The 12,973-nt window shown below is 54.6% G+C and overlaps 1 protein-coding gene across 1 annotated transcript; it reads left to right on the top strand.

Moving 5' to 3' along the window:
- Positions 1-5,258: 5,258 nt before the first annotated feature.
- On the top strand, positions 5,259-11,014 carry LOC109285930 (uncharacterized). Its single transcript, XM_059723525.1, has 10 exons — positions 5,259-5,502; positions 6,939-7,048; positions 7,377-7,499; positions 7,895-7,977; positions 8,375-8,468; positions 8,570-8,665; positions 9,180-9,287; positions 9,722-9,857; positions 9,984-10,084; positions 10,820-11,014. Exons 3-10 carry the CDS (start codon positions 7,434-7,436, stop codon positions 11,012-11,014), a joined length of 879 nt encoding a protein of 292 aa, XP_059579508.1. The 5' UTR covers positions 5,259-5,502; positions 6,939-7,048; positions 7,377-7,433.
- The last annotated feature ends 1,959 nt before the right edge of the window (positions 11,015-12,973 follow it).

Here is a 12,973-nt window from a genome sequence, read left to right as displayed (position 1 = left end):
GAGCCACTGGAACGACACAGAATCATAGATCTTAGAAAGTTTGGGTTGGAAGGGACCTCAGGAGCTCATCTAGTCCAACCTCCTGCTCAAAACAGGCTCATCCCCAACTAGATGATCCCAGTGAAGGCTTTATCTATCTGGGTTTTGAAAACCTCCAAGGATGGAGCTTCCACTACCTCTCTGGGTAACCTGTTCCAGTGCTTTACTACTCTAGTGAGGAAAATTCTTCTTAATATCTAACCTAAACTTCTCTTGCCACAACTTGAGACCTTTGCTCCTTGTTCTGCCATCTGCCCCCACTGAGGACAGTCTACCTCCTTCCCCTTTGGAACAACCTTCAGGTAGTTGAAGGCTGCTATTAAATCCCCTCTCAGTCTCTTCTCTAGACTAAACAAGCTCAGTTCCCTCAGTCTATCCACATAAGTTATGTATGTACATCAGCTTAGGAACAGAATCTTAAGAACAGCCATTTGGTAAAAGTCCTCATTGTATTCTGGGTGACCTTCCTTGGGAATATAATGCCAGCTCCTTCAGGAACTAATAATAGTCAGCAAGGATCCAGGTTTTCTGTTCGGCATGGAAAACTGGTTAAACCTGGATGTCCACATTTTAAGGAGAAAAACATGGATTTTCTCCTTTAAAGGAGAAAAATGCAGGAAACTCTGGGTTTCTCCTTGCAGGCTGGAACTCTGCCAGTCTGCAAGGGGCTGGCGGGAGCGGGAGAAGTGCAATCAGCAGGGAGCACCATGTGCATGCCCACATCTACACATGCACATGGCTGCCGGGCAGCCTGGAGAGCAGGTCCTGCAGGTAAGTCTGAGGGTGGGGGTGGGTGGGATTTGAGGCCCCCATAGTGAGAAAGGGAGGGAGTTGGGCCGGGCTGGGTCTGCTGCCCAGCTGGGGTGGTGCGTGGGGCTTGAGGCCCAGAGCTGGAACAGGTGGCTCGTCTGTGGGGCGAGAGGCTGGCTGTCCATTGCTGCGCACATTCCTGGGGGTGGCATGAGTGGCATGTGCCCCGCAGTTTTGTGCTCAGGGTGGGGGTGGGTGTGGGCTCCCTGCTATGTTCCACCTGGGGCCTCCTCAGCTCAGTGTGTGGGACCCGGCAGAGCAGGGCCAGGGAGGGCAGGGAAGCTCTTTGCCACCACTGGGAGCTCCACGCTGCCATGGTGAAGCTCCCCCTGCCCGCCCAGCAGCAGTGGGGGTGACAGCGTGGAGTTGTGCCCCTTGCTACTCTGTAGCCCTGGCAGCTGGGGGCCCCCTCCAGCAGGGCTGGGAGGGTTGGGGTGCTGTGGGTGGGGAGTGAGGGCACTGGCAGGGCTGGGAGTATGTAAGTGGGCAGTGAGGGGCACCAGCAGGGTTGGTGGGTCGGGAATGAAGGGCAATGGCATGGGCAGGGCACTAGCAGCTCTGCCTCAGGCCATTCTGTGTGCAACTTCTCCATGTGTTGCATGGAGCTAAGACTGCTTGGGTTTGGGATGCACCTGGATTTGTTTGACTATTGTTCTGTACTTTTCAGGCTTTCCAGTGTGGCAGCACCACTGTGAAGACTCTTCCCTGAAGAACACACGAAGGTAAGATATGCTCAAAAGGGGTATCCTGTCATGTTATATCAGCTACTCAATTTTACCCTCTTCTAGGGAAGATCCTTTGAATCCTTCACCATTGCTAATTCTATAGTCCATTCAGCTCCTATACACTGCTGGTTTCAATCTTTTAAAGTAACTGAATGGATAGACCTGTTATATAGTGAGGTGGCTTATACCACTGTCCTCTGAAGGGTAGAATGACCACCAGAATTACCACACCAGCATGTGTCACAAGCCTTATGCAACTTGCACTGATTCTCTTTTAGATCAACTAGTAGAGACAGACCTTTTAGGGACATGGGGACCCATGATCTGCCTCTGCTTTTACTGTGAAGCTCTGAGTGGCTGTCGTGTACAGCACACTGAAAACTGGTGCTCCTACAGGGCTCTGCTTTGGTTATAGTATATTCATATACCTGGTTGTATGCATCACCTTACTATTGAGCAATCTGCTGCTCTCCTCTGTTTCTGAGAGACTTTCTGATTTAGGGCTTCTCTGCAGGTGAAGTCTGAAAGTCAGGAAAAAAGTTTTGCAGATACTAGCATTTTCTCTCAAGAAGGTTGGCGTGGACAAACCGGAAACCATGCCAACACCAGATGAACTCCTTTGTCCCGTCCGTCCTGTAGCCCCCTCAGTGAGTGGTACAGCAACATTTTTTCTCAGGAATTCCACCAGCTCCAAGACCCTGACAGGCCTCCTACCCTGCTTCTGCTGACAACCATGAGATTGACAAGAGGTACAGAGCAACCGAATGGGAGCAATAGGAACTCCAGCTCCTTATGTTTCTCTGCACACAGGGAGTACCACACATGGGAAGTGAGTCAATTCTATCTATCAGGAACCCTTGCCCTTGGATGCGAGCCTGGCCTCTTGTATGCATCACCTGAATGGACTCTAGTTCACACCACCTCGTTAATATATCAGGAATCCAGTGTGTAAGAAACCCCTTTAGTTCAAAATGACCACCTTTGGAAGAGAGAGTGACTTATAAACTCCTGGCAAACAGTGTGGGTACTGACACATCCTCCTCTCCTGTACTGTATGACAGTTATAGGTCCATGCAGGCTGTCCATAACATAACTAGAATGAGTGGGGAGGGATAGAGGGTCCCCTGTCATTTCTTGCACCTGGGCGTTACCCTCATTTCTCTTCTTCCTCAGCCTGTCATTCATGGCTGCCAAAACTAATCTACTTTCTCTGTGCACCGAACTGCTGATGGGAACCCAGAGACCATGTGGTTCTGCCTGGGACACAGTGGAGATCAGTATAAGAACAAGGTAGAAAGGGGCCAATATTGTGTTAGGTCTTAAGCAGGGCCCAGACATTGAACTCTGATCATTTGCATCTAATCCTACAGCAAGGTCCCTGAATTCTGTAGTGGCATCATTGTAACTAGGATGGGCCAAGGAATACGCCAAATGCAGGACGTATTTGGTAATCATTTCTTATTGGACCAGCCTTATACTGTAGGGATCTCAGATAAGCTTTCAGCACAAAATGCCCTTCCTCAGGCCCTGAGGAATTCTGTGACATTCAGTGGAAGCACTGGCAAGTCTCTGGAGGCATAGGAGAATGTTTAAAACATCGGGATTTCGATTATCATTAAATGAAGAGGTAAGGGATACAATCAAGAATGCAGCCTCTGTGGTGGTAGCCTTCATATGCAGCTGTATTGATTTTATGCTGTTCTCTCCCTTGGTATGTTGTGCATGTTTGCTTTCACAATGCCCACCTGCATTACAGGAATCTTCAAGGCTTTAGCCATACTCAGGCTCGTCCTTTTGGATACTCTCCACTGGCTTGTCAGTGTTGCAGACCACCACTTGTGTTCTTTCATCCATAGGCACTGACTTGAACTCTCCAAGATGTTCACAGAAATGTCAAAGCCACCAAAGAACCAAATCAATACAAGTATCACTGGTTTCCACACCATTCTCATTTTCCAAGCCAGTGAGTCTTAAACAGCACTCCTTTGGGGAGCCTACAGCCCTCGGGGCTGGTTCAATTCCCTTGCTCTGCTCGTTGCCAATCTCCAGGCCAGTGTGGTGAAATGGCCAAGTACAAGGGGCATTTTCTTCCCCCTTCACTTGGGGGTCAGCTGATGTGTTCACAGGACCGAGTGTCACCGGGCAGCGTGCAGCGTGGGCGAAGTAGGAAATGGGCGTGGACCTGGGGGCAGGGGAGCCTGGGAGGCGGGGGGGAGGGGCCTGGCGGAACTCGTCCCCGGGCGTTGCCACGGCAGCGTTCGTATCATCACGCCAGCTCCGGGGAACCGCAGTCAGTTGCAGTCGGCGGCCAGAGCGGTGCTGACAGCTGTTCTTCATCTGGAGAGGAGCGGGTAAGTGAGGGATGGGGAAAGCTGCCCCCTCTTCTGCCACAGCATGAGGTGAGCAAGGCTTGCAGACAGGATTCACCAACCCCTTCCTCAGGCAGGATCAGCCCTGTTCAGACCATCCCATACACACCATTAGCCGAGCCCTGTACCAGCCTGATCTCAACCCTGCCACAACACACACCTAACACCCAAACCTTGACAGAGGTGAAAGAGGGGAAGCACAGCAGTCAGTGTCCTGCCTCTATGAAATGTTGTCAATGTACGCTCAAGAGGTCTGACGTAGAGGGCCATGCCCCCCGTGGTTAAAAAGGGCAGCCAAACATGAGCGCCACGTTAGCATCACACCTCAGATTACCAGGTTGCAGCTCCAAAGGATGCAGTTTCGTCTAGGAAATGTTTGTATTCCTTCCTCCTTCTGCCTGTCACATCCTCAAACTCACCCATAAAACTATTAGCTAACAGCGTAGACAGCTCCTAACATTTCAACCCACAGAGGTGTTGCTCAATCCCGACACTTCTTCACTGATTGCACTGAAAGATGCACTTCCTTCGTAGCCCCACAGCCAACAGATGCAACTATTTCAGACAAATCCATGAGAATGAAAGACACCTTTTGTTGTTGTTAGTGATTTTCTTGGTGACCGTCGTCGAGTCCCAGGAGAGCCTGTTCCAGAGGAGGATTTCTTTCCTGTCACCTTTCCCCTGCACAAGCAGCTGAGGATCAGGTAATGAGACAGTGCACCCTGAGGCTCAGGTGGTTGTGAAGCCAGCAGGGAAGCTTCATGGTCTTTTCTGATGTCAGGTTGGGGATTACTAATATTTTCTCCCAAGTGCGTGAGCAGTGCAGAGGAGCCGAAGTCACTCTGGAGGCCAAGCCCTGAATAGCACGTGATAGGAATTGCTTGTGCTAATTTAACCTTGTCTCTGTATTTTATTTTTGATTCAGACCATCTCTGCCTGCCCCGGTGACTCCAGGCTGTCAAAGGCTTCCAGCTCCAGGTCCCCCTATCCAGCCAGGACAGATGGCGTCTGGCACCCCACCAGTGTAGAGGCAACAACAGTTGTTGGTTAAGAAGATATTGTGTGAGATGTATTTAGGGTGCACTACATGGGTACAGGCCTTGTCCTGAAAAAAGGAACTGGGTAAGGAAAGGTAGAGGGAACGCGCCTTTTGAGAAGAGAGGCCGAGAGCAGCCATGAGGGGCAATCGGCCTGCACAAGTTTATCCCGATTTGCCCTCAAGGGCTGTAAGGGGAAATCAGGGAGGGGCAGTTATCCCTGGGAGAGAGCAAGGGAAGGGGCAAGGGGGAGGGATGCAGGAGAAAGGGAAGTATTTAATGTGTTTGTAGGGGAAGGGGCAGTGCATGACGGTGTATTCCAACAAGTCTCCTAATACATGGCAGTGTCCCCTTCCAGGTACAAGACACATCCACCTCGCTGCATTGACTGAGGTGCCCAGCAGCTGCAGAGACTCCTGAGAGGCGGGACCCCTTGAGGCCAAGGACCACAGAAGAAGGCGAGGAACCCAGCCAGAGGGACTGCGAGACCCTACCTAGCAGTCCGCCAGCCCTCCAGGGCAAGTGAGTGGTCCGCAGCCTGTCCCAGCCACCTTCCCATTTCAGGCCAGGGAGGAGCAGCTGTGAGTGGGAAACCGTAACCCCAGAAGTGGTGACATCTCCTCTGGGGCTCTCCAGCACCATCATCAGTGTGTTTGCAAACATCCCCAAGGAGTGGAGTTCCCAACACCGCCTTTGCCAGGGGCCATTCCCCTGGCCACGTGTCCTGGGGAGCCCAAATCTGTGGAGCTTCTGACTGCTCACGGCTCCCAGAAAAGGTGCCCTACTTCTCTTTGGACATTCGAACCCAGGTCCCATGATCCAGTCCAGGGTGTATCCTGAGTCCCAAAGTTCAGTCCCCCTGACTTGAATGAGGAGAGCAGGCAAGGGCAGGAGGAGGGAGTTGTTAGTTCAAACTAACTGAAAGCCTTTGCTCATAAGCCAACAGCTTGCAAACTGCTGGCACCCAATAGCTGGCACCCAATATTGAGGGAAAAGCATGGGATGTAGGGGAATCACCCAGCTCAGGGAAGGGGAAGACAGACAAGTAGGGAGAGACAGCTTTGAACCCACACTCCTGACTGTTCCTGTGTCAGGATGGAGAGGCTGAGGCGGATCCTCAGAAAGAGGACGGCAAGGATGGCCCCGGGACAGGAGAAGGACAGGAAGAAGCCTGAGGAGGAGGAGCAGGGCGGCCACCATCATGCAGAGGCTGCAACAAGGAAGGGCAGGTGGTGGCACTGTCTCGTGGGCTGGAGAAGAAGGGCACCTCCAGCAGCCACGGAAGAGCAGGGAGAGGAGCCAGTCAGGCCCCGATGGAGGTGGCCCAGGATACAGCTGGGCAGGCAGGGCCCAGCCCCTAAAGACAGCCAGGCACAGCCCCCGCACAGCTCCACCCACACACGCAGCAGCCAGCACCCCAGCCCTGCAGCAGGCCACTCCACACATGGCCTGGGAGGAGATGCCAGGCTCCCCAGGGCAGGAGCTGCACAGGCCCTGGTTCAAGCTCGGCTCCAGCTCCTCCAGGGAGGACAGCAACAGCTCCCAGGAGGCTGTGGGCCTCCAGCAACATGCTGCCACCACCAGAGGTGAGGTGACACCCAGACGTCCTGTGCAAACAGGGCAGTGACCCCTGAGTGCAGTGAGTCGCTCTGTGATGGGGCCAGGGGATCCCAGGCAGCGCAACAGCCTGAGTGCCAGGAAGCCTCGCACCCCCAGTGTGGGCCACAGACATTGTCCTAGGTGGGGAGTGGGAAGAGGGAGCCTTGTATCTGAGGGTCCCCAAATCTCCCAGAGCGGCAGGCACCTCCCCGGGGTGCTGGGACAGGCGGGGCTTGAGGCAGTGCATAGAGGGGAGCCATTTCTTGGGCTGGAGGCATGTGGACACACCTCTCCTCCGCATTGCCCCTGTGTTTCCCCTCAGCAGCAGCAGGCATCACAGTCTCTTCCTCTCCCTGCAGATACAATCCTGCCCTTCTACAGGGCAGAGCAAGAGCAGAGGGAGGACTACACCTACCTGGAGGAACCCGCCCTCTCAGTCATCCTATGGCACCTCCAGAGCACGGACCAGGTAGGAACATCCCAGAGCTGGACCAGCACCAGCCCGTCCACTCTCCCACCTTGTGGCCCTCTGCGGAGGAGGAACCGAGTGAGCCACAGCTTCTGCAGGGCATGTGCAGCCCACATGGGCTGGGATCCTCGCCAGGGTGCTTTTGTCCCAGAGAACCTGGGGACCCCTCCCCACAGAAACCGCACCGCAGTGCCACACCCCATTTGCCCAGGAGGAGACGTGAATTGAGAACAGGGGATACCAACAGATTGCTTGGTTACCTTGGGAGGGCAGGCAGGTCCCTGGCTAAGAGCCTGCCTTTTCCCAATGCAACTTATGGTGTATGCAGACTGTGAAGGAGGGGCTCACTTTCCTCCGTGCCGTCCCCACTCTGTGCCTGGCTACAATGGAGAGGGGCGAGGACACCCTGGAGCCGCCCTGCTGCAAAGCGGCACTTGTGGAGAGGATTGTGGTGAGTTCAAAAGAGCACTGGCTGCTTCAGGTCAGAATTCAAGGAGCCAGGAGAGGTGTGACTGGCCCAGTGGGGTGTGACTGGGGGCTGGAGTGAAGAGGAGAAGGCAGCTGTGTGACTAGGGAGTAGAGAAGGGGGACATTGTGGGGTGAATGGGTACAGGGCGGTAGGGGAATGAGAGGGCTGGAGGACAGATGTAGGAGTGGGTGGGGAAACCGGGTGACCAGCAGGGTGTTCACGAGCATGTGGGACGGAGGGAGGGAGGGAGGAGGAGAGCCGTGTTCAGTGCAGGGATGGGGGGGAACTGGCAGGGAGGGTCCAGGTGGGCGGTGAGATCCAGGTGCCCCAGGACCACTGTGAGGTCTCCTTCTCACACTCCCTCATGCATCTCTCAGGTGCTGATTGACAAGCTGTCGCAGTGCAAAGAAGAGCCCAGCACCATCCTTCCCTACAGCATGGCTGCTGTTTTCATCCTCAGGTACTTGGTCCTTTGCCCAACTGCCCTAACCGCAGCACTGCTCAGCCCCAGAGATATGCTCCCTGCCCGACCCCACCTAAACTAGTTCCTCTGCTTTGCTGATGGACTGGAAATGTGTCCTTCCCCCTGGTTGGGTACTGAGTTTCCCTGTAGTGATGACACAAGGGCCTTCAGCAAAGGGCCGGCCATAGGGATGCTGTAGGAGGGTCAAGGATCAGTGGGCAGGGCAGCAGTGGGCCAACCCTGACCCTTGGCTGCTGGCACACTTCGGCCTTCCTTGAGGTTTCAGTTCATACTCTCGCCTCTGGGTGTCCATTTCCCTGCCGACACCTGCCCACATCAGAGCCAATGCCAGCCCCACGGAGCTCCATCCAGACAGGCTCCTCTTTCCTGACAGCAAACTGAAGCCAGCCCTGGAATCGCGCCTCCTCTACACCGCCCTCCACAAGACCTTCCTGATGGCCACAGGGCACAACAGCCAGCACATCCAGGTACCTCTTTCTCTCACCGCACAGTCCCACCAGACATCCCCTGGCAGCCATGGCACAGGGTTTTCCAGCACTGACCCTCTTGGCTCTCTGTCCTCTTCCAGGGCATGCAGTGGATCAGCGTGGAGTACCTGGAGGCCACGCTGAGGTGCCTGCTGGCACCTGCACCCAGCTTGGCCAGGCTGCAGTTCATCGGGCAGGTGAGCACCATGGAGAGAGGCTGGGTTTGGGGCGGGGGCAGCTTCAATGGCCTGTGCACTGCAGGAGCTGGTCCTCAGAGAAGAATCCCTGGCTCCTTCCTTGGGACAGGAGTCTGGTGCAAGTTCAGCATGCCTATCCCTCAGGCATTATCCAGCGAGTGGTAGATGCCACTTTGGATATTGGCTTTGGAACTTGCCAGGGGTCCAGGATTTTGTCTCCTTCCTGTCATGCTGTCTATGTTCAGGGAGGAGAAGAGCAGCCCTGAGACAGAATCTGGTCCCAGCTTTAAGAGACAAGAACCAGCCCTGAGATGCAGGGGGAGGGGTCAGGGCTGGGAAAGGGCGTTTGGGGGCAGGGCCATGCTGGGTGTAACAATCCCTTCTTAAAGCATTTCGCCCCCTGAGGCTGATGTTCCACCTTGGGCTTAAAAGGTCAGCGCTCAGGACATGGCGGGGGTGGGGATCATTGGAACAACATGGGCACGTGTCCACTGCCATGAACTTCCACCCACAGCACTTGACCTTATGGCTCCAGCTGGAAGATGAGAGGGACAGAGCCACAGCCATCAAGATCACCACCAGCCTGCTTTGCTTTGCAGTTTCCCTCCTCCCACAGTTTGAGGTAAATGACCCTTGTGTCAGGTCCTGACTTTAGGCAGAGGCAGGGCTGGTGAAAAAGCCTGTGGGATAGCAGTAGCAGCGGTAAGTGTGGGATTGGAGAGAGGATCCCTGCATGCCAGAGTGAGGGCTGGGAAGTGGCTGTTTGGCTCAAGGGCTTGTGCTCCTGGCTAAAAGCCCCTGTCTCAGTAGAGGACAGCAGCTGCCATAGAGTGCTCCAGGCAGATTCATGCCTGTTTCAGGAGCCCTGCTGCTCCTCCTGGAGCAACAGGTGCAGAGAGTCCTTATGGGGGCCCGGCCCTAGACCCCTGGCTCCCTCCTGTGTGACAGGCAGAGGGATTTAGTTCTCTGGCTCCAGGAGATGCACACAGCCCAGAGAGCCTGCGGGCACTGCAGGTCAGACATAGATGGACTCCCCTCTCCTCTGCCTTTCCTTAGGACTCACCCAAGGTGCCCCAGGTGGGTGACCTGGTGGCCCTGCTGGGTCTGTGCATCAGCGACCCAGTGGAGGAGATCAGCCGCCAGGCCAAGGAGGGCCTCTCCCACCTCTACAAGATCTTGATGCACCAGAAGGGTATGGAAAACTCTTAGACATCATCTGTGCCATGGCACCAATCTCAGGGTCTGCAGATCAGAGCGCTCGCATGTTTTCAGTTCTGAAGCCAGAACAACAGTTCTGACCAGCCTCTCTCTGTCCTAGGGCAAGACATCCAAGAGGCACAGGAGCTGTGGCCCATCAGCCAGCACCAGAACCAGCCCCGCCGAATCCTCCTCTACATCCATCTGGCAACAATGGGAGAGGTAAGGATGCACTGCCCATTCTCTACACCAGCTCGGAGGGTGGGGCTATTTTTCCCTGGAATACCTGCCTCCTGCCTTCAGGAGGAAGGCTCTACCTTCTGCCCACAGCACCCTCTGCCAGGCTCAGAGCGAGGGGCAAGGGTGCATGGTTGTAGGTCCACGTCCTAGCAGTGTCCACGGTTTGTATGTCTTGCATGGTGTCACACTGATGTGGCCCGAGCACAGTCCCCTGGGAGGGGGTGTTACAGCAAGATCCCACTGTCCCTTCCTATCTGACACTGGAGGCCCTGAGCTGGGCAGCCCTGACCTGTGGCCGGCAAGCAGCCAGCACACACCCACCATTGCCCCAACAGATCCTTGCAGGAAGTCCCACTCTGTGCAGAAGTGCAGACATGCTGTGCTCTTCTCTCCCCAGTTAAAGAGCAGAACCACCCTCCGCTTGGGTTTCAGTAGGCAGCACTGTGAGCTCCCATGCCAGGCTACTCGACAGCCCTATGTGAAAGGCAGGGAGAAGGCCAGGGTAGGAGAGGGGAACAAGACCTGAGTCCTCCTCTCCTTATCTGGACTTTGCATCCGCTGAAGGATTTGAAAGGCTGTCCAGTAGAGTGACCTGCCATGGCTTCAGCCAGGCTCTGGCTCTCCCCACAGCCCATCAGAAGGGCAACGCATTCCCAGTACCTTGATGGCGAGCCTGGCTCTGGGATACACCAATGCCTTGTGTCCTGTGGGTTTCAGGCCTTCAGGAAGATCCTCTCCGAAGACCAGAGGAGAGTGTTTGCAGAGAGGGCGCTTCTGGGGATCCACCACATCACGCTACACGTGAGCCAGGCCGGGGTGGTTCTTCTCTATGCCATCCTGGGGCAAGCTGGCCACCTGGCGGGGGCAGAGGTGAGCAGCATGGTTGGATTCAGGAGATTCAAAGATTCATAGATGTTAGGGTCGGAAGGGACCTCAATAGATCATCGAGTCCGACCCCCTGCATAGGCAGGAAAGAGTGCTGGGTCTAGATGACTCCAGCTAGATGCTTATCTAACCTCCTCTTGAAGACCCCCAGGGTAGGGGAGAGCACCACCTCCCTTGGGAACCCGTTCCAGACCTTGGCCACTCTAACTGTGAAGAAGTTCTTCCTAATGTCCAATCTAAATCTGCTCTCTGCTAGCTTGTGGCCATTATTTCTTGTAACCACCAGGGGTGCCTTGGTGAATAAAAACTCACCAATTCCCTTCTGTGCCCCCGTGATGAACTTATAGGCAGCCACAAGGTCGCCTCTCAACCTTCTCTTGCGGAGGCTGAAAAGGTCCAGTTTCTCTAGTCTCTCCTCGTAGGGCTTGGTCTGCAGGCCCTTAACCATACGAGTGGCCCTGCTCTGGATCCTCTCCAGGTTATCCGCATCCCTCTTGAAGTGCGGTGCTCAGAATTGCACGCAGTACTCCAACTGCGGTCTGACCAGCGCCCGATAGAGGGGAAGTATCACCTCCTTGGATCTATTTGTCATGCATCTGCTGATGCACGATAAAGTGCCATTGGCCTTTCTGATGGCTTTGTCACACTGCCGACTCATGTTCATCTTGGAGTCCACTAGGACTCCAAGATCCCTTTCCACTTCCATGCCACCCAGGAGGTCATTCCCTAGGCTGTAGGTGTGCTGGACATTTTTCCTCCCTAGGTGCAGCACTTTGCATTTCTCCTTGTTGAACTGCATTCTGTTGTTTTCTGCCCACTTGTCCAACCTGTCCAGGTCTGCTTGCAGCTGTTCCCTGCCCTCCGGCGTGTCCACTTCTCCCCATAGCTTTGTGTCATCTGCAAACTTGGACAGAGTACATTTCACTCCCTCGTCCAAGTCGCTGATGAAGACATTCAAGAATATTGGTCCAAGGACCGAGCCCTGCGGGACCCCACTGCCCACACCCTTCCAGGTCGAAACCGACTCATCCACTACGACTCTCTGGGTACGACCCTCCAGCCAATTCGCCACCCACCGGACTGTGTAGTCATCCAAGTCACAGCCTCTTAACTTGTTCACCAGTATGGGGTGGGATACTGTATCGAAGGCCTTCCTGAAGTCTAAGCATACGACATCCACCCCTCCTCCTGTGTCCAGGCGTTTTGTAACCTGGTCATAAAAAGAGACTAGATTAGTCAGGCACGATCTGCCTGCTACGAACCCGTGCTGGTTTCCCCTCAGCATAATTTGTCCTGCCGGGCTCTCGCAAATGTGAGCCTTGATAATTTTTTCAAAGATTTTGCCAAGGATGGAGGTGAGACTGACGGGCCTATAGTTGCCTGGGTCCTCCTTCCTCCCCTTCTTGAAGATGGGGACCACATTGGCCCTTTTTCAGTCCTCCGGGACTTTGCCCGTGCGCCACGAGCGTTCAAATATTCCCGCCAGTGGCTCTGCAATGATGTTGACCAGTGCCTTCAGCACCCTCGGATGGAGCTCATCCGGGCCTGCCGACTTAAAGGCATCCAGTTTTTCCAAGTGACTATGCACCATCTCAGGGTCTACGCATGGTAGTCTGGTGCCTTGCTGCTCCCTCTCTACAACCCCAGTGAGAGACTTGTCATGCCCCTTGCTTAGGAACACTGAGGCAAAGAACTCATTGAGGAGTTCAGCCTTGTCCCCCCTGTCCGTCACCAATTGTTTCTGCCCATTTAGCAGGGGTCCTATTCCTCCCTGGGCCTTCCTTTTACTCCCAATATATCTAAAAAACAATTTCTTGTTGTCCTTTACTTGGGATTCCATCTTCAGCTCCATAGTAGCTTTGGCCCGTCTAACTGCCTCCCTACAAGCACGAGCAGAGGAGGTATATTCATCTTTGGTGATCTCTCCCTGTTTCCACTTTTTATGTGCTCCCCTTTTGGCCCTTAGGCTGCCCTGGATTTCTCTGG

The sequence above is a fragment of the Alligator mississippiensis genome, chromosome 3 (genome assembly GCF_030867095.1).
Source record: "Alligator mississippiensis isolate rAllMis1 chromosome 3, rAllMis1, whole genome shotgun sequence".
In the NCBI taxonomy this organism is placed as follows: Eukaryota; Metazoa; Chordata; order Crocodylia; family Alligatoridae; genus Alligator; species Alligator mississippiensis.
This window is presented reverse-complemented; position numbering and strand designations above follow the sequence as displayed.

Bases quoted from the DNA above. Each gene is read 5' to 3' on its own strand.
- LOC109285930 (XM_059723525.1), top strand. From the start codon at position 7,434: ATGGAGAGGGGCGAGGACACCCTGGAGCCGCCCTGCTGCAAAGCGGCA. The intron at 7,500-7,894 runs GTGAGTTCAAAA...TGCATCTCTCAG, and splicing joins CACTTGTGGAGAGGATTGTG to GTGCTGATTGACAAGCTGTC. The intron at 9,288-9,721 runs GTAAATGACCCT...GCCTTTCCTTAG, and splicing joins CCCTCCTCCCACAGTTTGAG to GACTCACCCAAGGTGCCCCA.